The sequence below is a fragment of the Passer domesticus genome, unplaced genomic scaffold (genome assembly GCF_036417665.1).
Source record: "Passer domesticus isolate bPasDom1 unplaced genomic scaffold, bPasDom1.hap1 HAP1_SCAFFOLD_122, whole genome shotgun sequence".
Classification (NCBI taxonomy): domain Eukaryota; kingdom Metazoa; phylum Chordata; class Aves; order Passeriformes; family Passeridae; genus Passer; species Passer domesticus.
The window spans coordinates 18,727-43,114 of NW_026989917.1; the positions used below are offsets into that span (position 1 = coordinate 18,727).

The 24,388-nt window shown below is 48.9% G+C and overlaps 2 protein-coding genes across 2 annotated transcripts; both read left to right on the forward strand.

Moving 5' to 3' along the window:
• Window positions 1–6,166: 6,166 nt before the first annotated feature.
• Window positions 6,167–16,376, forward strand: LOC135291804 (serine/threonine-protein kinase PAK 3-like). The gene is made up of 10 exons (XM_064406056.1): window positions 6,167–6,629; window positions 6,915–7,046; window positions 8,688–8,819; window positions 11,647–11,781; window positions 12,252–12,395; window positions 12,838–13,005; window positions 13,311–13,488; window positions 15,095–15,158; window positions 15,449–15,497; window positions 16,260–16,376. Exons 1-10 carry the CDS (start codon window positions 6,345–6,347, stop codon window positions 16,374–16,376), a joined length of 1,404 nt encoding a protein of 467 aa, XP_064262126.1. The 5' UTR covers window positions 6,167–6,344.
• Window positions 16,377–17,043: 667 nt separating this feature from the next.
• Window positions 17,044–24,084, forward strand: LOC135291803 (serine/threonine-protein kinase PAK 3-like). The gene is made up of 3 exons (XM_064406055.1): window positions 17,044–17,155; window positions 22,313–22,412; window positions 23,483–24,084. Exons 1-3 carry the CDS (start codon window positions 17,069–17,071, stop codon window positions 23,695–23,697), a joined length of 402 nt encoding a protein of 133 aa, XP_064262125.1. The 5' UTR covers window positions 17,044–17,068; the 3' UTR covers window positions 23,698–24,084.
• Window positions 24,085–24,388: the final 304 nt, after the last annotated feature.

Consider the following 24,388-nt stretch of genomic DNA (forward strand, 5'->3'; position numbering starts at 1 on the left):
CTGAAGGGAAAAGAGCAACAGGTACCAAGCGCCACTTCAACAGTGTATCACCGACAGTACAGAACCACTCGAGGTGCTGTGGTTCCCATCCATAAAATGATTCGAGAGCTGGAGAGCCAAGGGGTGGTCAGCAAAACCCACTCGCCCTTCAACAGCCCCATCTGGCCTGTGCGTAAATCTGAAGGAGGATGGAGACTGACGGTGGACTACTGTGCATTGAATGAAGTGACTCCACCACTGAACACTGCCGTGCCAGACATGTTAGAGCTGCAGTACGAGCTTGAGCCCAAGGCAGTGAAGTGGTACGCCACTATCGATATTGCCAATGCATTTTTCTCCATTCCTCTGGCAGCAGAATGCAGGCCTCAGTTTGCCTTCACATGGAGGGGAGTGCAGTACACCTGGAAGCGACTGCCCCAGGGGTGGAAGCACAGTCCTACCATCTGCCATGGACTGATCCAGACTGCACTAAAAAAGAGTGAGGCTCCAGAACACCTACAGTATACTGATGGCATCATTGTGTGAGGGAACACAGCCGCAGAAGTGTTTGAGAAAGGAGAGAAAATCATCCAAATGCTTCTGGAAGCTGGTTTTACCACCAAAAGATCAAATTTAAGGGACCAGCTTGTGAGATTCAGTTCCTAGGCGTAAAATGGCAAGGTGGATGGTGTCAGATTCCTGTGGATGTCATCAACAAGATCACAGCTATGTCTCCACCAACCAAGAAGAGGGAAACACAAGCTTTCCTAGGTGCCATGGGCTTTTGGAGAATGCACATTCCTGAGTACAGTCAGATCGTGAGCCCTCTTTACCTGGTAACCTGCAAGAAGAATGACTTCCACTGGGGCCCTGAGCAGCAACAAGCTTTTGATCAGATTAAGCAGGAGAACGCTCATGTGGTAGCCCTTGGCCCAGTCTTGGCCCAGGACAGGACGGGATGAGAAGAACATATTCTATTCTGCAGCTGGGAACTGTGGCTTGTTCTGGAGCCTTTGGCAGAAGGTGCTTGGGGAGACTCGGGCTTGACCACTAGGATTTTGGAGTTGAAGCAAGGTTTGAAGCAAACTACACCCCAATAGAGAAAGAAATCTTGGCTGCCTATGAAAGAGTCCAGGCCACCTCAGAGGTGATTGGTACCGAAGCACAACTCCTCCTGGCACCCCGACTACCGGTGCTGGGGGGGATGTTCAAAGGCAAGGTTATATCCACCCACCATGCCACCGGTGCTACATGGAGCAAGTGGATTGTTCTTATCACACAGTGCGCCCAAATTGGTAAATTGAATCATGCTGGAAGTAAGTACAAATTGGCCCAAAGGTGAAAATTTTGGTGTCACAGATGAAGAAAAAGAACCAGTGACACGGCCTTAAGAAGCTGCACCATACAACCAACTGCCAGCAGAGGAAACACACTATGCTCTTTTCACTGACGGTTCCTGTTGCGTCGTAGGAATGAATCAGAAGTGGAAAGCAGCTGTATGGAGCCCCACACCACAGGTCGCAGAGGCCACTAAAGGAGAAGGTCGATCAAGCCAACTTGCTGAACTTAAAGCTGTTCAACTGGCCCTGGACATTGCAGAAAGAGAGAAGTGGCCAAAGCTCTATCTCTACAATGATTCATGGATGGTAGCCAATGCTCCATGAGGATGGCTGGAGAGGTGGAAGGAGGCTAACTGGCAGCATAGAGGAAAACCAGTTTGGGCTGCTGAAGAGTGGAAAGACATTGCTACCAGGGTAGGGAGGATACCTGTGAAAGTTCATCAGGTAGATGCCCATTGCTGGGGTCACCTGTCAGTTGTCTCTGCCCCAGCACGGGAAAAGGTGGTTCTGGGCAGGCCGTGCTCTCGAAGAAGGAGTCTGGACTCTTGCTTTTGGTCTTCAGTTGAGTTTATTGTTCCTTATCTACAAAGTTTTTCTGTCTGTCCAGCTGAGGTCTGATCAGCAAGACAGCCAAGGGCACTCTCTCCCGCCCACAGGGGGGTTGTCTCTTTTATAGTAAAAACTTCGTATAAGATATTTACCTTTAATTTCCAATACTTTTCGCCCTTGTTGGCAAGTGCACTTTCCCTATTAAGCAATCCACACATGCCAACATCATCCTGAACATAGATGCCAAGGAGAAGAAAGAAGAAGGACAGGGCACGCCCAAATTCCTCCATCTTGGGACTCCCGACCCATGTACAGAATTCCAAACCCCTCTGTACAACATATAAAACCCCCCTGTACAGTGCATTATAGTTCAAGTTTTATCAAGTGAATATCACCCCTCACCATTCAGGCCTGAAATTCTCTCATTTCCTCACATTCAGGTGTCTTTGGCTTCCTGCCAGGGTCTCCGAGCCCCTGCCAGGGCTTTGAGACATCCAGGGCATCCAGAGAGATGCTCTGGGTTCCGACAGCCCATATCCCCAAGAGTAGAGCTAATGAGGAGCACAAAAACAATGAGCAGGTAGACCAGGCTGCAAAGATAGGGGTGTCCAAGACAGACCTAGATTGGGAACACAAGGGAGAGTTATTCCTAGCTTGATGGGCCCATGATGCCTCAGGCCATCAGGGTAGAGATGTCACCTGTAAGTGGGCACGAGACCGAGGGGTGGATTTAACCATGGACAGTTATGTCTCAGGTTATCCACGACTGTGTGACGTGTGCTGCCATCAAACAGGGCAAGCGAGTGAAGCCCCTGTGGTATGGTGGGCGGTGGTCCAAGTATAAGTATGGGGAGGCCTGGCAGATTGACCACATCACACTGCCCCAGGCACACCAAAGCAAGTGCTGACCATGGTAGAAGCCACCACGGGATGGTTGGAAACCTACCCTGTGTCTCACGCTACTGCCCGTAACACCATCCTGGGCCTTGAAAAGCAGGTCCTGTGGAGGCATGGTACCCCTGAGAGGATTGAGTCAGACAATGGGACTCATTTCAAGAACAGTCTTATTAACACCTGGGCTAGGGAACATGGCACTGAGTGGGTGTACCATATCCTCTACCTTGCACCAGGTAGAGGTAGGCTGCAGGCAAAGTGGAGAGGTACAATGGACTATAAAAACCCAGTGGAAAGCCTTGGGTGGGGGATCTTTCAAAAACTGGGAGCAGCATTTAGCAAAGGTCACCTGGTTAGTTAATATCCGAGGTTCCAACAACTGAGCAGGTCCTGCCCAGTCTGAGTCCCTGGATATAACAGATGAAGTCCCAGTGGTAAATGTCAGAGATTTGTTAGGGAAGACGGTGTGGATCAATTCTGCCTCAAGTAGACAAACCCATTTGCGGGATTGTCTTTGATCAGGGACCAGGTTGCACATGGTGGATAATGCAGAGAGATGGAACAACACAATGTGTACCTCAGGGAGATCTGATTGTGGGGTGAAAATCATATGCAAATATCACTGTTTGCTGGATGTTACTGCCATTGTCTGTACATTAAACCATACAGATGTGAAACAGAAAAAAACGTGTAATTGTCAAGGGTCTGAGGAAGTGAAAGATGGAGTTTTGAGTCAGCAAAATGGAAGTGAGGAATCCTGCAGCTCTGTAGTCTGGGACCTGGATTGAGTGCTCCGGTGTGGTTACATGACAGGGGCACAATGGGGATTGCTTGTAATGTTTTGGGGGAAGCAGATGGAAGTTTTTACTTGAATAAAATGCATGAGGTTTGGTAGTAAGTTGACGATATGGGGATAAGGGGTGGAATGTCCTAGGGTGATGTTATGATGGTCAGAGATCAGAGGAGCTGGGAGGGGGTAGGCAGCATTTCTAATCACAACCACTTTAGCAGTGTCAGTGGGGTTGAGTCCAAGAGAAGAACTTGCTCCAGCAGAGATGCACAAAGAGTGAGGTTTCCAGTGCAATGCTCTGGGCCACATCACTTTCCGTAAGGACCTACACACTCCAGATTCCCCAAGAGTCTGGTTTATTGAAGCAACAAGACAGCAATCTCAGGATTGCTGCTGACTGGGGGCACTGGCTACCAAGTGTTGATGTGTGTAGCAACAGAGAGAACAGTAAAGACAGATTATAGTAGATGTATCTATCTATCTATCTGTCAGTCTGCCTGTCTGCCTTTGTAACATTTACATAATTGAATCTTCCTGGATCTGGTCCAATGATGTTGGAGGTGAAAAGCTCACCTAAAGCATCCCTTTCAGGAGAGGATTAGTGACACGGTCTGTCAACTGATTCTGAGCAGGCAGAGATGTTTCCCCCTTCAGACATGGGTTTTTTTCCCCTCAGAGCTGTTTTTCTCCTCCAGCCTCTTCTGTCCTGAAGTCCACAGTTTAAATTTCTGCCTGTCCTAGGAAAGTGGAACACTTCCATGGTTCGGTGGTGTTTGGTGACTTTGCTCATACAGGCATTACATGACACATTGGTATGAGTTTCATTTTAAAAAAGTTGGGGAAGAATGGGGGGTTTGTTTGTTCTGGGGGAAGGGAAGTGTCCAGGACTTGGTGGGGGCTGGAGGTGGAAAGTGAATGGACCAGGGCACTGACCAATCACTCGACGCCCTTGTGGCAGAGAGAATAGGGACAGGCGGTCGGAAGATTTCGGGCTGTCACGGAAACCTGATAGGGCCTCCCTCACCTGATTCCCCAGAGATAAGAGATAGCCGCAGGACAAAAGGCCAAGAATGTAACCCCCCCACTAACACGGCCTCCACCCAGTCCCCTTACTAACCATATAAGGTAAAAGTCAGACCCCGAAGGTAGGGGAAGGACCAAGGGTATATATACCGAGGAGAAAACCAATAAAGGGCCTTTGGACCGTCTATCACATTGATGTCTGCGTGTCCTTAGCCCGAGCGGCCAAAAGCATTGGGCCGTCGTGCTGCGTTTCCTTGGAACCAGGTCGTTACGCCTTGCCTGCAAGGCAACACGCCCTGGGGAAAGGATTGGTCCAAAATGAACATCAGTAAGGACCAATCAAAGCGCCCAAATTCCACCAATCGGTGCGCGGATCCAAAACCCACCAATCCTGGACCAGGGACTGTTATGAAAAGGGGGGCTGTGAGTTCTTCGGGGTGCTTTCGGGTTTATTCCTGTTCGTGTGTGGTTTGTTTGCGGAAGAACACAATGTGTGCTTAACATGTTGTTCTAGATTTTGAGCTGTTGTGTGTGGATTCTGAGCTTATCTCAGGTCCTCTGTCCTCTCTGGCTTGTTTTAATAAACGAGAGCCTTTTTCAACCACTTTCTGAAAATTGGCTCGTTCGATTTTTAACAACATGGTTTCCTTCACTGGCATCCCCAGGGGTGTGTAAATGCATTCATTAATGGGGTCTTATGAGAGTCTCTGTTACTGCTGGTCACAATTCTCAGCTGACAAAAGACAGGAGAAGAAACACCTTGGTCCTCTTCCTTATACTGAGGTTCAGAGAACCATAAATGTTCTCTGATGTCAGAGGATCTCTGCACATATTCTTATCTCCCGAATTACCAGGATTTCTAACAAGAGTGTAGATGTCAGAAAGGCAGGAATGCTGGTGCAGGCCTGAGGAGAACGTGAACTGCAGAAGTGTCTCTCCCAAGGGCTGAGCTCAGCCAGGAAGCCACCTGCAGAGCCAGGATGGAGCTGTGGGACAGGGCTGGGTGTCAGTCACTACTGAAAGACAAAGAGGACATGGCAGGAGCAGAGGGAGGCCCTCACCAGAGCCTTGAGGAATGCCACAGCTTCCCTGTCAGCTGCCTGACAGGCTGTTGGAGCTTCAGTGCCAGATGGCCCCTGATTGTAGTGCCAGGCTCACTGTGGAATCTGTGCCTCCCCATGGGCAGAGAGTGACCCAGGAGATCAGCACAGAGCTTTGGGAATGTGTGAGCCCATCAGCCTTTGAGTCTTGGCCCTCAAATATCGTATGGCAAGTCAAAACCCATCTTCTCTTGCTTTCTCTGCCGGTTCTTGTAGAGAAAAAGCAGGAGCAGACTGCTTTATCAGAGATGCCATGCCAGGCTCAGGGAGAGCTGTTCCCAGCCCAAGAGCAGGAAGAGCAGCTCAGGCAGCAGGTGGAAGAGCCACAGCAGAATGGCCAGGTAAGCCTGACTGGCCAGGTGCCAGAGGGAAAGGCAGGAAGAGGGGCATAAAACAGAGCTCTTCGGCCTGAGGAGGCCAGGAGTCCCACAGGCACTGAAAGCACAGAACCTTGGAATCTGCAGAGATCAGCACAGGGACAGGAGGGTTACATTGGAAGCAGAGGTGGGTAGGGAAGCAGAAAGAAGTGACTGAATAGATGTGCTTTTGAGGCAGCAAGAGGAAAAAGCTGAGCCTGATGGCAGCTCCCAGTCACTTGCTGTGCATTTGTGTGTATAGAACATCAAGTCAGAGCCCCAAGCAGAGCTGCCCGAAGCTCAGAGTGCCATCATGGCAGTGGAGAGGAGGAAGAAGGAAGACATGAGAAGAATTCAAGAGGAGATTCATCTCCATCAGCACAGGGGCAATCAACAAAAACATGTAAGTGAAAGAGTGGCAGCCACTCCACCCATGAAACAGCGTGTTTATTCTTGGTTACAGACCATCAAGGAAGATGTGCAGGCGGAGCTGCAGGAATCTGAGGATAGGAACAAGGAAAGGGTGAGGAGGCTGGAGGAAGAAATGAAAATCATCAGAGAGAAACTTAACCGCCTCCCTTGGGCTCTACAAAAGCAAGTGAGTGAAAGATGGACATCCACTGCAGACACCTTGCAAGAAATAAACGCTCCGTTTTGCAGAGACAAGGTTGCTTGCTGATAGCAGACAAGAAGGAAAATCAAATTTGTAGCTATATAGTGTTGTGTTGAATTGGCCAATTTTAATGGGGTTGGAGTGACTGAGAATCCCACTGCTAACACAGTTGACGAGTTCTCCTTACAAGATGTAGTTGTAAATGCCAGGAGAAATGAGGTTAGAAATGGTAGATAACAGCCTGTCCCTCATGCTTCTCTCTTGCCACAGGTGACAAAAGTAACAGCCATCTCTCCCCTGGCTCCCTCTGCTCCTGGAGAAGACGCCAAAAAGGAGCAAAATGAGCAGGATAACCACATGCGCCCAGCCGTGGTCACAGCCCAGCCTGATCATCCCAAGAGAGTAAGTGCCAGTTGTGGGTGGTGCTGTCTTTAGTGCAAGGCAGAGGTGCAAGCTGCTGAGCAGCCAGCACTTGCTGTTGCTGGCCGAGGAGGCAGAGTGCTGGAGTCCTGCAGGACGCAGCCATTTCCTGCAGGCAGTGCCAGCTGGCAATTGGCCTTTGGCCTGTCATGTTGAGGCACCGAAGAGCTGGGGGCTCTGGGTGAGCTTTTGGCTGCCTGGCTGAGTGCAACTCTATGTCTGGGCTTCTGCAGTGCATTGGCCAAGGGCACAGGTGGTGGTGCTGGCAGTCCCAGGGCTTTGTTCCTTTGATTTTGCCTCGTGGAAAGGTGTGTTTGGCTTGTGGAAGCGTTCTGCAGTTTTCTTGAGCAGTTCTTCATTTGTACAGCCTCTTTTGGCCCAGCTGTCTGTTGGCTTTGGATAAGCTGCAAGGAGATGAGTGTGCTGTGTGTGAAGCTGTGAGGGGCCATTCTTGTCCCCTGTGGCCAAAGAAAGGAAGCGCGTAGTTACGAAGGCTTCTTGTGAGGCAAAAGGCAGAAGCGGGGAGTTTCTGTGGATCCCTTTTGCGGTGAAGTCTGCAGCTTTGGCAAGTGCACTGGAGCCTGGAGTGGGGGTGAAGCTGCAAGTCCTTGAGTGCTGTCTTGCGTTGTAGAGAAGAGGAAGGAGATGATGAAATGGAGGATGCAGTATTTGAAGTCAGATGGGCAAGAGTGTGGCTGGCGAGCTGCGTGGGCCAAAAGGAGGCAGGGCTGCTGGTGGTGAAGAGCAGCTGCACGTGAGGCAGCGTGTGGGCAGGCGGCCAAGAAGGCCAAGGGCATGGTGGGCTGTGTGAGCAGCAGAGGGGCAGCAGGAGCAGGGCAGTGAGCGTCGGGCTGTGCTGGGCAGCGCTGCGGCCGCAGCTGCAGTGAGTGCTGTGTGCAGTTGTGGGCCCTGTGAAGCAGCAAGTCCTTGAGGGGCTGGAGCGTGTGCACAGAAGGAGACGGGAGGTGGGCAAGGGTGTGGAGCATAAGGCCAGGGAGGAGGTGCTGAGGGAGCTTTAGCCTGGACAAGGGGAGTCTGGTGAGGGACCTTCAGGCAGACTTCCATAGATGCTGACGTGACAGCGCTCAGCACAAAAGCTGTTGCCCATTCAAACATGGCCTCAGTGCATGCCAGTGCTTCAGAGACTGGAGTAGCTGCCGCTTGCACCCTGTGGCTTCTGCGTTTTTTGGTATGCTAGGAGGAGAAGTCCTGTTTGTTTTCTCTTTCTGCAGCCAGCAAGGGAGCTTACGCACAACATTTCCTGCCCTTTTCCAGCACAGGATGGGATTGTGATCCAGTTGTAGTTTTCCCTGTCTGCAGCAGCAATAGCTAAGGCCTTGCCGGCTCTTTGCTACTTGTCCATTGCAGAGCTTGCAAGAAATAAAAGCTGTGTTTTGCAGAGACAAGGTTGCTTGCTGATAGCAGGCAAGGAGGAATGTGAAATTCATAGCCATATAGAGTTGTGTTGAAATGGCCCATTTTAATCTGGTTGGAGTGACTGGGAATGCCATTGCTAACAGAGCTGATGCGTTCTTCTTAGAAGATGTGGTTGTAGGTGCCAGGAGAAATTAGTTTAGAAATGCAAGGTAACGGCGTGTCCCTCATGCTTCTCTCTTGCCACAGGTGACGAAAGGAACAGCCGTCTCTCCCATGGCTCCCTCTGCTCCCGGAGAAGAAGGCAAAGAGAAGCAAAGGGAGCGAGAGAAGCAGAAGCAGCCCTCTGTTTTGACAGCCCAGGCTGCTCCTTGCAAGAGAGTAAGTGCCAGTTGTGGGTGGTGCTGTCTTTAGTGCAAGGCAGAGGTGCAAGCTGCTGAGCAGCCAGCACTTGCTGTTGCTGGCCGAGGAGGCGGAGTGCTGGAGTCCTGCAGGATGCAGTCATTTCGTGCAGGCAGTGCCAGCTGGCAATTGGCCTTTGGCCTGTCATGTTGAGGCACCGAAGAGCTGGGGGCTCTGGGTGAGCTTTTGGCTGCCTGGCTGAGTGCAGCTCTGTGTCTGGGCTTCTGCAGTGCATTGGCCAAGGGCACAGGTGGTGGTGCTGTCGGTCGCAGGGTTTGTTTCTTTGTTTTTCCATATTGGAAAGGTGTGTTTGGCTTGTGGAAGTGTTCTGCAGTTTTCTTGAGCAGTTCTTCATTTGTACAGCCTCTTTTAGCCCAGCTGTCTGTTGGCTTTTGCTAAGCTGCAAGGAGATGAGTGTGCTGTGCGTGAAGCTGTGAGGGGCCATTCTTGTGCCGTGTGGCCAAGGAAAGGAAGCGCGTAGTTACGAAGGCTTCTTGTGAGGCAAAAGGCAGAAGCGGGGAGTTTCTGTGGATCCCTTTTGCGGTGAAGTCTGCAGCTTTGGCAAGTGCACTGGAGCCTGGAGTGAGGGTGAAGCTGCAAGTCCTTGAGTGCTGTCTTGCGTTGTAGAGAAGAGGAAGGAGATGTTGAAATGGAGGATGCAGTATTTGAAGTCAGATGGGCAAGAGTGTGTCTGGCGAGCTGCGTGAGCCAAAAGGAGGCAGGGCTGCTGGTGGTGAAGAGCAGCTGCACGTGAGGCAGCGTGTGGGCAGGCGGCCAAGAAGGCCAAGGGCATGGTGGGCTGTGTCAGCAGCAGAGGGGCAGCAGGAGCAGGGCAGTGAGCTTCGGGCTGTGCTGGGCAGCGCTGCGGCCGCAGCTGCAGTGAGTGCTGTGTGCAGTTGTGGGCCCCTGTGAAGCAGCAAGTCCTTGAGGGGCTGGAGCGTGTGCACAGAAGGAGACGGGAGGTGGGCAAGGGTGTGGAGCATAAGGCCAGGGAGGAGGTGCTGAGGGAGCTTTAGCCTGGACAAGGGAAGTCTCATGAGGAACCTTCAGCTTTTCATCAGTGCTTCCAAATGTTTTAGTCACTTTCAGGTGTGACTTTTTGCCTTTTATTTTTTTTTAATTTCTGATTTTTGTTGTGCTTGGATTGCAAGTCCAGTCACACTTTCTTTTCCTCCCTTCTAAGGCACTTTTCCTCATTATTTCTTGGTCTTTTATTGTACTGGGACTGTGTCTGTTAGAATTCTGATTTCCTCAGTGTCACTTTTGGAGAATATAATGTTTTTGCTTGTGACATCATCCTTCGGTGCAGCACCTTGGTGCAGAAGAAGCTGTTGTGGTTCCAGGGTAGACAGTATGGCATTACAGACCAGTTTGAGGTTATCAGTGCCTGTGCCTTTGTTCAGCCTAGTGAATCAGTGTGTGTTGTTTTTGGGAATTTAGCAGGATATCAATCCCTTTGTATTTTGCTGGTCCTGAGAGATCAGAGGAGCTGGAAGGGGCTGGGCTTTATGTCTTATTACAGCCACTTTAGAGTTGTCAGTGTGGTCGAGTCCAAGAGAAGAACTTGCTCCAGCACAGATGCACAGGGAATGCAGCTCCCAGTGCAATGCTCTGGATCAGATCACTTTCCATAAGGACGTACGCACTCCAGATTCCCCAAGAGTGTGGTTTATTGAAGCAACACAACAGCAATCTCAGGATTGCTGCTGAGCAGGGCACTGGCTACCAAGTGTTGATGTGTGCAGCAGCAGAGAGGACAGTAAAGAGAGATTGTATCAGTGAGATCTATATGTCTATGTTTCTGTCTGTCTATCTGTCTATCTATGTAACATTTACATAACTGAATTTTCCCAGCTCTGGCACAAAGGATTTGGAGGTGCAAAGCTCACCTAAAGCATCCCTTTCAGGAGAGGATTAGAGACATGTTCTCTTGACCAGTTCCGAGCAGGCAGAGATGTTTCCCCCTCCGGATACGGTGGTTTTTTTCCCCTCAGAGCTGTTTTCCTCCTCTGGCCTCTTCTGCCCTGAAGTCCCCAGTTAATTCTTTAAATTTCTGCTTGTCCGAGAGAGGTGGAACAATTCCATGGTTCAGGGGTGTTTGGTGACTCTGCTCCTACATGCATTACATGACACACGGTTTCCTTCACTGGCATCCCCAGGGGTGTGTAAGTGCATTCATTATTGGAGCCTTATGAGAGTCTCTGTTACTGCTGGTCAGAATTCTCAGCTGACAAAAGAGGGAGAAGAAACACCTTGGTCCTCTTCCTTATACTGAGGTGCAGAGAACCATAGAAGCTCTCTGATGTCCATCAGAGGATCTTTGCACGCATCCTTACCTCCCGAATGACCAGGATTTCTAACAAGAGTGTAGATGTCAGAAAGGCAGGAATGCTGGTGCAGGCCTGAGGAGAACGTGAACTGCAGAAGTGTCTCTCCCAAGGGCTGAGCTCAGCCAGGAAGCCACCTGCAGAGCCAGGATGGAGCTGTGGGACAGGACTGGGTGTCAGTCACTACTGAAAGACAAAGAGGACATGGCAGGAGCAGAGGGAGGCCCTCACCAGAGCCTTGAGGAATGCCACAGCTTCCCTGTCAGCTGCCTGACAGGCTGTTGGAGCTTCAGTGCCAGGTGGCCCCTGATTGTAGTGCCAGGCTCACTTTGGAATCTGTGCCTCTCCTTGGGCAGGGAATGACCCAGGAGAGCGGCAGCACAGAGCTTTGGGAATGTGTGAGCCCATCAGCCTTTGAGTCTTGGCTCACAAATATCACATGGGAAGTTGAAAGCCATCTTCTCTTGCTTTCTGTGCAGGTCCTTGTAGAGAAAGAGCAGGACGAGGCTTCTTTATCAGAGATGCCATGCCAGGCTCAGGGAGAGCTGTTCCCAGCCCGAGAGCAGGAAGAGCAGCTCAGGCAGCAGGTGGAAGAGCCACAGCAGAATGGCCAGGTAAGCCTGACTGGCCAGGTGCCAGAGGGAAGGGCAGGAAGAGGGGCATAAAACAGAGCTCTTGGGCCTGAGGAGGCCAGGAGTCCCACAGGCACTGAAAGCACAGAGCCTTGGAATCTGCAGAGATCAGCACTGGGACAGGAGGTTTGCAGTGGAAGCAGAGGTGGGTAGGGAAGCAGAAAGAAGTGACTGAATAGATGTGCTTTTGAAGCTGCAAGAGGAAAAAGCTGAGCCTGATGGCAGCTCCCAGTCACTTGCTGTGCATTTGTGTGTATAGAACATGAAGTCAGAGCCCCAAGCAGAGCTGCCCGAAGCTCAGAGTGCCATCATGGTATTGAAGAGGAGGAACAAAGATGAGATCAGAAGAATTCAAGAGGAGATTCATCTCCACCAGCACAGGAGCGATCAACAAAACCAGTAATAGTGGCAGCCACCCACTCATGAGACATCCTCTCTCTTGTTCTCTACAGAACATTTACAAACAGATGCCGGCAGAGCTGCAGGAAACTGAGGCTAGGAACAGGGCAAGGAAGAAGAGGCCAGAAGAAATTCTTGAAATCATCATAAAGAAATTTAAACTCCTCCTTCAGGAGAAAATGGCTCTAGATGCGAAAGTGAGTGAAATAGCAATAGCCTCTGCAGTCACCAAACTGGTGCTTTCTGCCATTCTTGCCTTTCCTCTGCCCAGCAGGGGAGGGGTGGGGTGATGCCTCTTAAATGCCACCCTGCTGAGGCCTCTATCACAGCTGCTCTGAAGGACACTTCCTGGTCTGCTGAATCTCAGCTGTTGACTTGGACAGTGGGATTAGTCCTTTTTACATCTTGCTCAGAAGTCATCCAAAAAAAGTCCTGGTGACTTCTTCCAGGTCCCCTTGTTTCTTGGGTTTTTGCAGGTGTACATGATCACTCAGATAGATTTGGAATACAAGCCACAGGCTATCTGTATCCCTTGTGAATCTCCTCCTTTCCTGTTCTTTCCCTTTCCTCACAGTGGATGACTCCTGGCTGACAGGGAGAAGCTGTAGTCTCTGACTGCTTTGTTCTGTTTGACTTGAGGTGCATGTGTTGACATCCTACCTGGAAGCCTTTGAAGAGTTCCAGCAAATGACAGGAGACCAAGAGACCCAAGACTGGAGTGAGGCCCAGGAACCAAACCAACCAGAGATGCTGCAGGATAAGCACATCCCCAGGATGGTGCAGGAAAAGACAAATCAAGACCGGGAGGTAAAAACATTAGAACGAGGAGCTGCAATGTGCCTGCAGCCTGAGAGGGGGAAAGGAGTCCTTGGGAGGATGTAGAGCGGTCATTGTTTCAGTCATCCTTCCGAACATGAAACTGGCCATGAACTCGAGGTAAACCAGCCTTTGGTTTTGACCATTTGGTTTCACAAGCGGACAGCCAAACCAATCCAGTTGAAGAGCTCTGCATGTGGCTGACAGCAGCTTTCCTAAGGGCTTGCATTTGAAATGGGATCTCAGGGAAATCTCTGCCAGCCACTTTCCTGACACAAACTCATTTCTTGTCTCAGATCTGCAGTGGCCTTCTCACTGAAGCAGCTGCTTCAGCAGCAGCAGCAGCAGCACCATCCCAAGGAGCCTTTGCTCTCCAGCTGGAGAAGTGGAGCTGGGGCACTTGGTTCACCTCCTGCGCTGACCCAGCTGCCGCTCAGCAACAGCGGATCGAGGATGACTCCCTGCAGCAATGGAGTACGTCTGCTGTCTTTCTTGTCTGAGCAACAGTGTATTGTGTGCACGTGTCAGCATAGCTGTACCAAAGGGTCCTCCTCAGTTTGGTGTCACAAGGACATTTAGGACTGCCCACGGGAAGTGCTGACAGTGCTCTGAGGCAGCGAGAGAGTGCCTGGCTGTTCCTGCTGCCTCTGAGGGCAGCTTAGACTGGGCTTCCCTCTGGACTGAAGGCAGAAGCAGGGATTGTTCCTGCATCAGCAGAAGGCTGTGACTGCTTGAGTGACTAGCCATGGGCAGAAGCCCACCTCACATCAGTCTCTCAGAAAACACATCAAGTCCTTTGTGATTCTGCAGCACAAGGCATTTAATCTGCTTCTTGTCCATAACAGCTGCCAGTGCTGTGCTCTCAGATAAGACCTGGTGGGGCTGAGAGCAGAGCCCAGTGGATTCAGGGTCTACCATCACCTGTTGGGACAAAAAGGCCATTGATCTGCACCTCGCTGTGTCTGATCTCAAAGCCCATCCTGTTGTGTCCTGAATGGGGGCAACAGCTTGTACAGGGCTCAGGCTGCCTGTGGCTTCTTCCCACTGCTTGTCAGTGCTCCTGCTTGGGCTTTGCCAGCCTTCTTGTGGTAGCTGCCCTGTCCCTGAGGGCTGGTGGGACTGCAGAGGCTGGAACCTTCCTCAGCTGGGAGAGTCCTGCTGCTGCCCAGCACTGCAGCACGGAGCTGCCTGGGGCAGCAGCCCCTCGTCTGGGCCGGCTTCTGCATCGCACGGCCTGGCCTCAGGAGAGGGTCAGCATCTCCTCTGGCAGCTGTCTGTGTCACGCTGGCGCCTCAGGAGCACTGCTGTCCTCTCTGCCCGTGCCCGCCGTGCCGAGTTGGGAAGATGGGGATGTGTGCAGTGCCGAGAGGGGGAGTGCAATGGGAGCGACTGATCCGCGCTGTCAGGGTGAAGAGAAGCAGTGTGGTTCTTCACAGGGGCACAGGCCAGGGTGATTTTGAGCTCAGCCTGCTCATAAAGGGTGAGGGTGCTGATGTTGCAAGTCCCATCGGGATTGGTTATAGCATGAGCTGCTCTGGTTTACAAACACAGAGGCATTCTTCTGGTAAACTGCTGCAAGGTGGAAAAGATGAGAACACTTGCAATATTCCTCCTTTTCTGAAATTGGCATCTGTTCAGAGGAATTGATTCTAGATGTCAAGGTGCATTTAATCTTAGCAAGTAGGAAATCTTTTGTTGAACCTCACAGTGCTTTTTCTCAAGCAAACAAAGGCACTATTAGTTCAAAGTCTCCTTAATGTTTGTAGATGACAAACTTTCTTGCCTTGGTATTTGTTTTCTTCTGGTCTCTGTCTCCTCTGAATCTGTCTCCCTGTGCTTCCCTGTGTGTCCACTGTCAAGAGGTCTCTCTCTTCAAAGGATGCTAGAAAATCAGTGTCTGTGCCAGCCACTTGTGCTGCAGAACATCTGCTTTCTTGTTGTTGTTCCTGTTCCTGTTCTTGTTAGCCATCTGTCCACAAAGGGAGGGCTCAGAGCCCCAGGCAGTGGGACTACATTTTGTATCCCCTAGAAAGCAGGATCTCTGCTTTCAAGTGAGCATTTTGCATTTTGTTTCCCCCAGGGAGAATGGTGAAGATGGAAAATCCCATGATGAAATACACTAATCTGGAATATATTGGCAGTGGGTGAGTCCAAGCAATGTTGATTTTACAAAACTATGCACCAGGTTTTTTGCTGGTGGAATAGCTATCATGTGTGAATTCAGACAAGCTACCAACGTGTTCAGACACTGGGCATAGATTGTCAGTGCTGATCAGAATTTGTAAATGTGGTCAGAAGGCATTGTCAAAGACATCTCCATGTTTCCAGCATCCTGCAGGTCTTAGGCATTTACAGCTGAGATCTCCTGTGTGGGTTGGCTTTCACTGCAAGATCTAAATGACTTCTCCTTTCTTTGCTGCTATTTTGTTTCTAGGACTTTTGGAGATGTTTGTAAAGCACTCGACACTGCCACAGGAGGAGAGGTAAATGTCAACAGCTGCCGCAGACTCTGCTGCACTCGAGGGCTTTGCCCTCTGCTGTAAGCTGGGGCTGGAGCTTTGGGTAGAGCTGTGCTGAAAAGGCACAAGAAGCACAGACTGGTGCCAGCCTGCAAAATACATTTGGGGCTTTGTCCTTCTCAGCTGCCAGAAGGAAGGCACGGAGGGCAGCGGTTCCTTTCAGAGAAGGACGCGCTCACTCGCCCTCCATGGCTAAAACAAAGGTGGTGCCTTAGAGCACCTCACTGCCCTTTGGGACTACAGCTTCAGAGTCCTGAATTCTCATTTCTGGCTGCCAGCAAATAGATCTGAAAGTTCCTGGTAGTTCCTTAGCCACCTGCAGTGCTGCACTTGGGAGCTGCACGTAGGGAGAGATCTGCAAGGCGTCCCTAAAAACCTAAGCTCTGCCCATAGCCCAGGATGTATCCACAGAGTATCAAGGCCTGGATTACTTCTTCTGAATCCCATCCAAAGTAGCAGAGAGTGTGGTCAGAGCTTTGTGGGTGATGGTTGAGACATAATTGTTACCAACTGGTCAAGGCAAAACATCAGTGGCCCCACATGTCCTGTAACTGGCCCCCAAGGCAGCAGAGACGTGGGCTGTTGGAATGTCTGTTCCCACTAACATGTCTAATCACAAGGCAGTTTGGTTCAGTTTGGCTGAGTCATCCAAAATCACTTACTCCACGTAGAAGTTGTTCTCATGAAACCAATTTTTACTGTTACTGATTTTCAACATCATTTTAGGTGGCCATAAAGAAAATAAATCTTCAAGAACTGATCAGAAGGGAAGTAACCTTTAAGGAACTCATGGTCATGAAAATTAATAAGCACCTAAACGTTTTGAATTATTTAAAGAGGTGAGTGGTTGTTGTTTTATCCCTGCAACATTTGTTTACAGACTACATTTGTTTACAGTTATAAACCCACTTTGGTCACTGGCAGAAAATAGAGCTGTTAATTATTGGTTAATTATTATTGCTCTACTTATCTCCAGTGGATAGAAAGAGAGTGCTTTTTGTCTGCATTAATCTACCCTGGCAAACACAGTTTGAAAATTTTTCAAAACGTGGGTCAGCCCTACTTTACCAATTCAATACCCTGTACATTCACTGCCTCCACATTCTTTTGAGGCTTAATTTTTTCAAATTTTTTTCAGCACCTTTTAAGTTCTGATAAACCATCTATAGAGGATTTCCCTTGGATTGTTGTCCCTTTTCCATTGCAGTGCATGCCAGGAAGACTAGGTGTTTATTTCCAGAAATAGCATGTGTGACAGGTTTTTTATCTGGGCTTTTACTAAACTGCACTTTTTGCTTGCTGGCCATCTAAGCCATCTCCTTTTTCACAGCTGTGCCTTTCTTCTTGAGACTGAACAGATTGCAAACAATGCAGAGCTGAGAGGGAATGTCCATTCCTTTTATTCTGTCCTCATCACAAAGGCACCTGGAAACAACCCTTGTTGTTTCCAAAGAGCAACGTAGCCATGCATGTTTATATCCATGCCCTTGTTTCCTTCTTTCATCTACCTTCTGGGTGATGAACTCTGGCTGGTTATGGAGTACATGGATGGAGGTGCCCTGAGCGATGTCATCAATGAGACTCACATGTCTGAAAGAGAGATTGCAGCCGTCAGTCGGGAGGTCAGCAATTCCATCTGTGCTTCCGAGGGTTTGGGCAGGATTGTCTGGGAAACAGGGGCTTGGAACTGGGGTGATTTCATGCATAATGCTTTGTGAGCCACTCAGGAGCAGGAGGTGGAGCTTCCTTGCTCCGGAGTGACCCATTATAGGTAATACTGCACAGGTGTGGGGCTTTGCTTTGTGAGCCACTCAGGAGCAGGAGGTGGAGCTTCCTTGCTCCGGAGTGACCCATTATAAGAGACCTCTGGGGAGCGCGGCGACCCGGAGTGCGGCGAACAGGGGCAGGCAAACAGGGTCACAGCAGTTCGCGCAGGCAGGTCAAGCAGATAGGGCTGCAGGTTCCAGCTAGCTTGGTGAAGTATTGTTTTATTGGTTGATTGATCTTGGGCTTTCTCCTAAGCGATGGTTTTAACCCGGTCAAAATCTGTGGTTGGTACAAGTGTACATGACCAAGTAGAGCCCTCCAAAAAGGATGCGTCTATACAGACTCATTCCTGCCCGGAGTGTTTGAGCTTATCAGTGGCTTCAGGGGATGTTATGGAGAAGGCCTGCCTGAGGTGTGAACAAGTGAATGACCTCCTTTTGCTAGTGGCTGAGCTTAGGGAAGAAGTCGAAAGGTTAAGGAGTATCAGGGATAGTGAAAAGGAAATAGACTGGTGGAGTTCAGCCCTTACATCTTTAAAGGAGGCCCACCAGGAGTCAGAGGGCTCATATGTCTTTCACTCTCAGGCAATAGAGGGGCAGCTGGTAGATGAAGGGGAGTGGAAATGGGTCCCTGCTTGGGGTGGTAATAACAAAAATCCCTCCTGCCCCCCATCCCCTAGCCAGGTGCCACTCCAGAATAGGTATGAGGCACTGGATCTAGACAGCCAGAGAGATGATTTAGAGGAAAATCATCCACCCAGTGAGCCTCCCAATTATGACTTGCCTAAAAAAGGGATTACCACCTCTAATGTCAAGAAAAAAAGAAGGGTAATCGTGGTGGGTGATTCCCTTCTGAGGGGGACAGAGGGCCCCATATGTCGACCTGACCCATCCCACAGGGAGGTCTGCTGCCTCCCTGGGGCCCAGGTACGAAACATCACTGAGAAACTTCCTAGGCTGATTCAGTCCTCTGATTATTACCCACTGCTGATACTCCAAGCTGGCAGTGATGAGATTGAAAAGAGGAGTGTCAAGGTGATTAAAAGGGAGTTTAGGGCACTGGGTCAAGTGGTTGATAGGACAGGTGCACAGGTAGTGTTCTGCTCAGTCCCTTTGGTGGCAGAGAAAAACAATGAAAGGAATAGGAAAACTTACATCATTAATAAATGGCTCAAGGGTTGGTGTTATCGGCAAAATTTTGGATTCTTTGACCATGGAGCAACCTTTATGGCACCCGCTCTATTGGAATTAGATGGGGTACATCTCTCTGTTAAGGGTAGGAGGTTTTTAGCTCATGAACTGGCAGACCTTATTGAGAGGGCTTTAAACTAGGTCTGAAGGGGGAAGGGGATGCAGCTGGGCTGTTTGGAAGCAGGCCCAAGGGTGGTAAGACTGTGTTAGGGGAGAAATCAGCAGCCCAGCTGAGATGCATGTATACCAATGCACGCAGCATGGGTAACAAACAAGAAGAGCTGGAGGCCATGGTGCATCAGAAGGACTATGATGTAGTTGCCATCACAGAAACGTGGTGGGATGACTCACATAGTTGGAGCACTGCACTGGATGGCTACAAGCTCTTCAGAAAAGACAGAAAAGGGAGAAGAGGTGGAGGGGTGGCCCTTTATATTAAGGAGGTTTTGGATGTCACAGGTATTGAGACTAATGATGATGAAGTTGAGTCCCTATGGGTAAAAATTAAGGGGAAGGCCAACAAGGCCGACATCCTACTGGGAGTCTGCTATCGTCCACCCAACCAGGATGAAGAGATGGACAACTTATTCTATAAACAACTGAACAAAGTCTCAGGATCATCTGCCCTTGTTCTTGTAGGTGACTTCAACCTACCAGACATCTGCTGGGAACTCAATACAGCAAAAAAACAGCAATCTAGAAGGTTTTTAGAATGTGTAGAGGATAACTTTTTGTCACAACTGGTGGGCAAACCCACCAGGGGAGGGGCTATGTTAGACCTATTGTTTACAAATAGAGATGGACTGGTAGGTGATGTGGAGGTTGTAGGCCGCTTGGGACATAGTGATCATGAAACTATAGAATTCTCAATAATTGGTGAAATAAGGAGGAATATCAATAAGATCTCTACACTGGACTTCCGGAGGGCAGATTTTGGCCTATTTAAAAGACTTATCCAGAGAATTCCTTGGGAAACAGCCTTTAAAAACAAAGGAGTCCAAGAGAGATGGGTGTGCTTCAAAGCAGAGATCTTGAGGGCACAAGAACAGACTGTCCCTGTGTGCCGAAAGATGAGTAGACGAGGCAAACGTCCAGTCTGGATGAGTAATGAGGTTTTGAAGGAACTTAGAAATAAGAAAAAGATGTATCATCTTTTTAAGGAGGGAGTGATTTCTGAGGAATTATTTAAGGGTGCTGCCAGGGCATGTAGAAAAAAAATTAGGGAGGCCAAAGCTCAGTTTGAACTCAACTTGGCAACTTCTGTTAAAAATAATAAAAAAAGTTTTTACAAATATATTAATGGTAAAAGGAAAGGTATAACCAACCTCGGTTCCTTATTGGATGGAGCAGGCAAACTAGTTACTAAAGACGCGGAAAAGGCGGAAGTGTTTAATGTTTTCTTCACCTCAGTTTTTAGTGGTAAGACAGCTTATCCTCATGAAAACTGTCCTCTAGGGTTGGTAGGTGGTGCCAGGGATCAGAATGGTCCTCTTATTATCCAAGAGGAGGCAGTCAGAGAACTGCTGGGACACTTGGATATTTATAAATCAATGGGACCAGATGGGATCCACCCGAGGGTGATGAGGGAGCTGGCAGATGAGGTTGCCAAGCCGCTCTCCATCATTTACCAGGAGTCGTGGCTCACTGGTGAGGTTCCAGATGATTGGAAACTGGCCAATGTGACACCTGTTTACAAAAAAGGTGGGAAGGAGGATCCTCGTAATTACAGGCCAGTTAGCCTGACCTCAGTACCAGGTAAGATAATGGAACGGTTCATACTAAGTGCTATCACACAGCACTTACAAGATGGCCAGGGTATCAGACCGAGTCAGCATGGGTTTATGAAGGGTAGGTCATGTCTGACCAACCTGGTCTCCTTCTATGACCAGGTAACTCGTCTGATGGATGCAGGAAAGGCTGTGGATGTTGTCTATTTAGACTTCAGCAAGGCCTTTGATACTGTCTCCCACAGTACACTCCTGGAAAAGCTGGCAGCCCGTGGCTTGGATAGGAGCACTCTTTGCTGGGTTAGGAACTGGCTGGATGGCCGGGCCCAGAGAGTGGTTGTGAATGGTGCTGCATCCAGCTGGCGGCCAGTCACCAGTGCTGTCCCTCAGGGGTCTGTACTAGGACCAGTTCTATTTAATATTTTTATAGATGACATGGATGAGGGCATCGAGTCCTTCATTAGTAAATTTGCAGACGACACTAAGCTAGGAGCTTGTGTTGATCTATTGGAAGGAAGGAGGGCTCTGCAGAGAGACTTAGATCGGTTGGATGGATGGGTAGAGTCCAACAGTATGAAGTTTAATAAGTCTAAGTGCCGAGTTCTGCATTTTGGCCACAAAAATCCCCTACAGCGTTACAGGCTGGGGACGGTGTGGCTGGATAGTGTTCAGGCAGAAAGGGACCTGGGGGTGCTGGTTGACAGCCGATTGGATATGAGCCAGCAATGTGCCTTGGTGGCCAAGAAGGCCAACGGCATCCTGGCCCGCATTAGGAATTGTGTGACCAGCAGGAGCAGGGAGGTCATTCTCCCCCTGTACTCGGCACTGGTGAGGCCACATCTTGAGTACTGTGTCCAGTTCTGGGCCCCTCAATTTAGGAAGGATATTGAGATACTTGAGCGTGTCCAGAGGAGAGCAACGAGGCTGGTGAGAGGCTTGGAAAACAAGCCCTACGAGGAACGTTTGAGGGAGCTGGGGTTGTTTAGCCTGGAAAGGAGGAGGCTTAGAGGTGACCTTATTGCTCTCTACAACTTCCTGAAGGGAGGTTGTAGACAGGCGGGGGTCGGTCTCTTCCACCGGGCAGCAACTGACAGAACAAGGGGACACAGTCTCAAGCTACGTCAGGGAAGGTATAGGTTGGATATTAGGAAAAAATTTTTCACTGAAAGAATAATAAAGCACTGGAATTGTCTTCCCAGCGAGGTGGTGGAATCACCATCTCTGGATGTGTTTAAAAAAAGATTGGACATGGCACTTGGTGCTATAGTCTAGTTGAGATGTCAGGGCATAGGTTGGACTTGATGATCTTAGAGGTCTCTTACAACCTCATGATTCTGTGATTCTATGATTCTGTGATTCTGTTTGTGTGTTGGTGCTATGCTAGGGGCAAGCAAAAGCATCTCAAGTGAAATGCCTGCCAGTGCCCCTGCACTCACTGTACTGTGTTCCTGTAATCTTATCTCCTGCTGTTGTATGCTGGCTCTGTCTCATATTTGTATTTGCTGTTCCCCACCTTGCCTCTCTAAACCTTTACCTCGAGCCTGTCTGCACTGCATTTCTTGTCTGTAAAAGCAAAGGTGCTGGGGGCAGGATTTGAAACGAATGGCTAAGAAAAACAGACTAATTTCTCACAGTCCTCAACTGAAAAGTATAGTAGTCACACAAATTAGTGTTTGCTGCAGGAAGGTGACTGATGTGATACTTCCAAGTCTGTGCTGAGGCCAGCAATAAAACCTTTGTCATGCAGCCTCCCACCCAAAAGTGATCCACTTCACACCCCAGGGGTTTTTTATTTCTTGGCAAACCCTTGTCTGGAGAGAGCACATCCCCTGCAGCAGCAGTCATCCTGGTTGGTTTGCAGGGGACAGTCTACAACAGCAGGTGCTGTTGCTCTTTCAAAGGCTGACATGCCTTTCTTTAGAAAGGTCCTGCTCTGCAAGTGTTACAGCAGCAAGCTCTTCCTCTCAGTGGCACTGTGTTCTGCCATTACTCCCCATTCCCCTGGGGAAAGGGAATATTTTAGAGCTGTTTCCTTTCTTTTGTGATGAAATCACATCACTTAGTTTTGCTCTCCTGTTTCTGTTTTCTCTCTCAGTGCCTGCGAGGACTGGATTTTCTTCACTCCAACCACATGATCCACCGAGGTCTGAAGAGCTGCAACATCCTTCTCAGAACCGATGGCTCTGTCAAACTGGGTCAGTGTATTATTGGTCAGGTGCAGCATTCCAGGAATGTGGGTGTGAGGCTGCTTGGAGTGACTGCCAGCTCCCCAGAAATGGTTCTGGTGACAGTGCAGGGACCCCTCTGTGAGCTGGTGACATGGTTGCAAAGTGCACAGAGGTATGACAAGGAACCACAAGCAGTCAACAGTGGCATTGGCTTGTGTGTCCTTTCAAGAGGGAGGGAGCTACAAGTCTAAAGCTTCAGATAAAAAGGCCACTGATGGAGGTAGTGTAAAAAAATGATGAGGTTTTTTTGAAATGGACAATTCCTTATTTCCTTGTGTTATAAATGAAAAATGAAAAATGGCCAATTTTGATAAAAAAATTAAAAATAAAATTTATTTCGCGACCGTAATACATTCCTGACAGCCACCAATCAATCGGACAGCGTACCACCTCCGGGAGGTGAGCCGGGTGGACGTGAGATTGGTCTCGCTAGCACCAAATTCTCCTTGTCCACACTGGCTGCTTCGAGATAGCAGTTCTTATACGATTTATTTTGCCCGCGGCAGAGTCTCTTTGTCTCCTTCTAAGTTCTGCATATTCAAGCTGGTTTCATTCTTCGGTTCAGGCTGCACAAAACCTTCATCTGGGAATAGAATAATACGTTTCCTTGATTCCTGGAATCTGGCATTCAGATGGAAGGTGTTGATGGCTTTGGTCATCTCAGATAGGTACCTCGTCCAGGCCATCCACGCTTGGGCGTCACTGGGTGCATGCTTCTGTGAATGCCCATCTCCTGTGCAGCCCAGGTTGTATTTCGCATGTAAATGTGGTGACACCACTCTGCCCATCTGCCGTGGTTTCGCCATCCTGGGGAAGATGTGTACCGGCCGTTTATTTTACACATATATATTTCATATATCTTTTATTTCCACAAATTACTAACCATATTTCTAACACTTGGCTAAAGCCCTGAGGAAATAGAGCAGGGACAGATTTCCAGCAGATGACACAGTGCATTCTTAGACTGAGAGTGGGGAATTTTTTTGCTTAGTTTCCTAAATGGAGCTGGCTTTGATGGTTTTTTGTTTTCTCCACAGCTGACTTTGGCCTCTTTGCTCAGCTCACTCCTGAGCAGAGTAGACAGAGCTCCGTGGCCAGCACTTCTGGGTGGATGGCGCCTGAAGTGGTGACAGGTCAGCCATATGGCCCCAAAGTGGACATATGGTCTTTTGGAATCGTGGGCATTGAAATGGTGGAAGGAGAAGCTCCTTACTGGAAAGAAACTTCTGGCATGGTAAGGAGCAAATACTGACTGATCCCTCTGTCTTTCTCACCTGTCCCGTGTTCTGTGTGCCACTGGACAAAATCCCGTTGCCATCTGCTGGCACCACTTCCACCAGATCCCCTCCTAAAAATGTCCCTGCAGCACATCAGCATCTGCTGTAGCTCTGGTTGCATCAGAAGGGAAGTGGCAGTTCAGAAACCTAAGCAGTTCAGACACCTAACCAGTTCAGAAACCTGCCATTTAGGCCTCCAGCCATGCCTGGAATTTCTCATTTGCTTTTTGAACAGTGTTGGAGCTCTGTCTCTGAAGGACAAAAATTTTTCAGTGGAATGGTTGGATGTGTGGTAAATATCCTTCAAAATGGAGGTTCAATCATCCTAGTTTCAATTGTATGGAAAAAGAAAACTGGAAATTGAAAAGGAAGAGAAAATGGATAAGAAAAAAAGGAAAAGAAAGAGAAAAAGAAAAAGAAAAAGAAAAAGAAAAAGAAAAAGAAAAAGAAAAAGAAAAAGAAAAAGAAAAAGAAAAAGAAAAAGAGAATAAGAAAAAGAAAAAAAGAAAATGATAAATAAAAAGAAAGAGAAAGAGAAAAAGAGAAAGAGAAAATGAAAAAGACAAAGAAAAAGAAAGAGAAGAAGAAAGAGAAAAAGAAAAAGAAAGAGAAAAAGAAAAAGAGAAAGAGAAAAAGAAAAAGAGAAAAAGAAAAAGAAAGATAAAG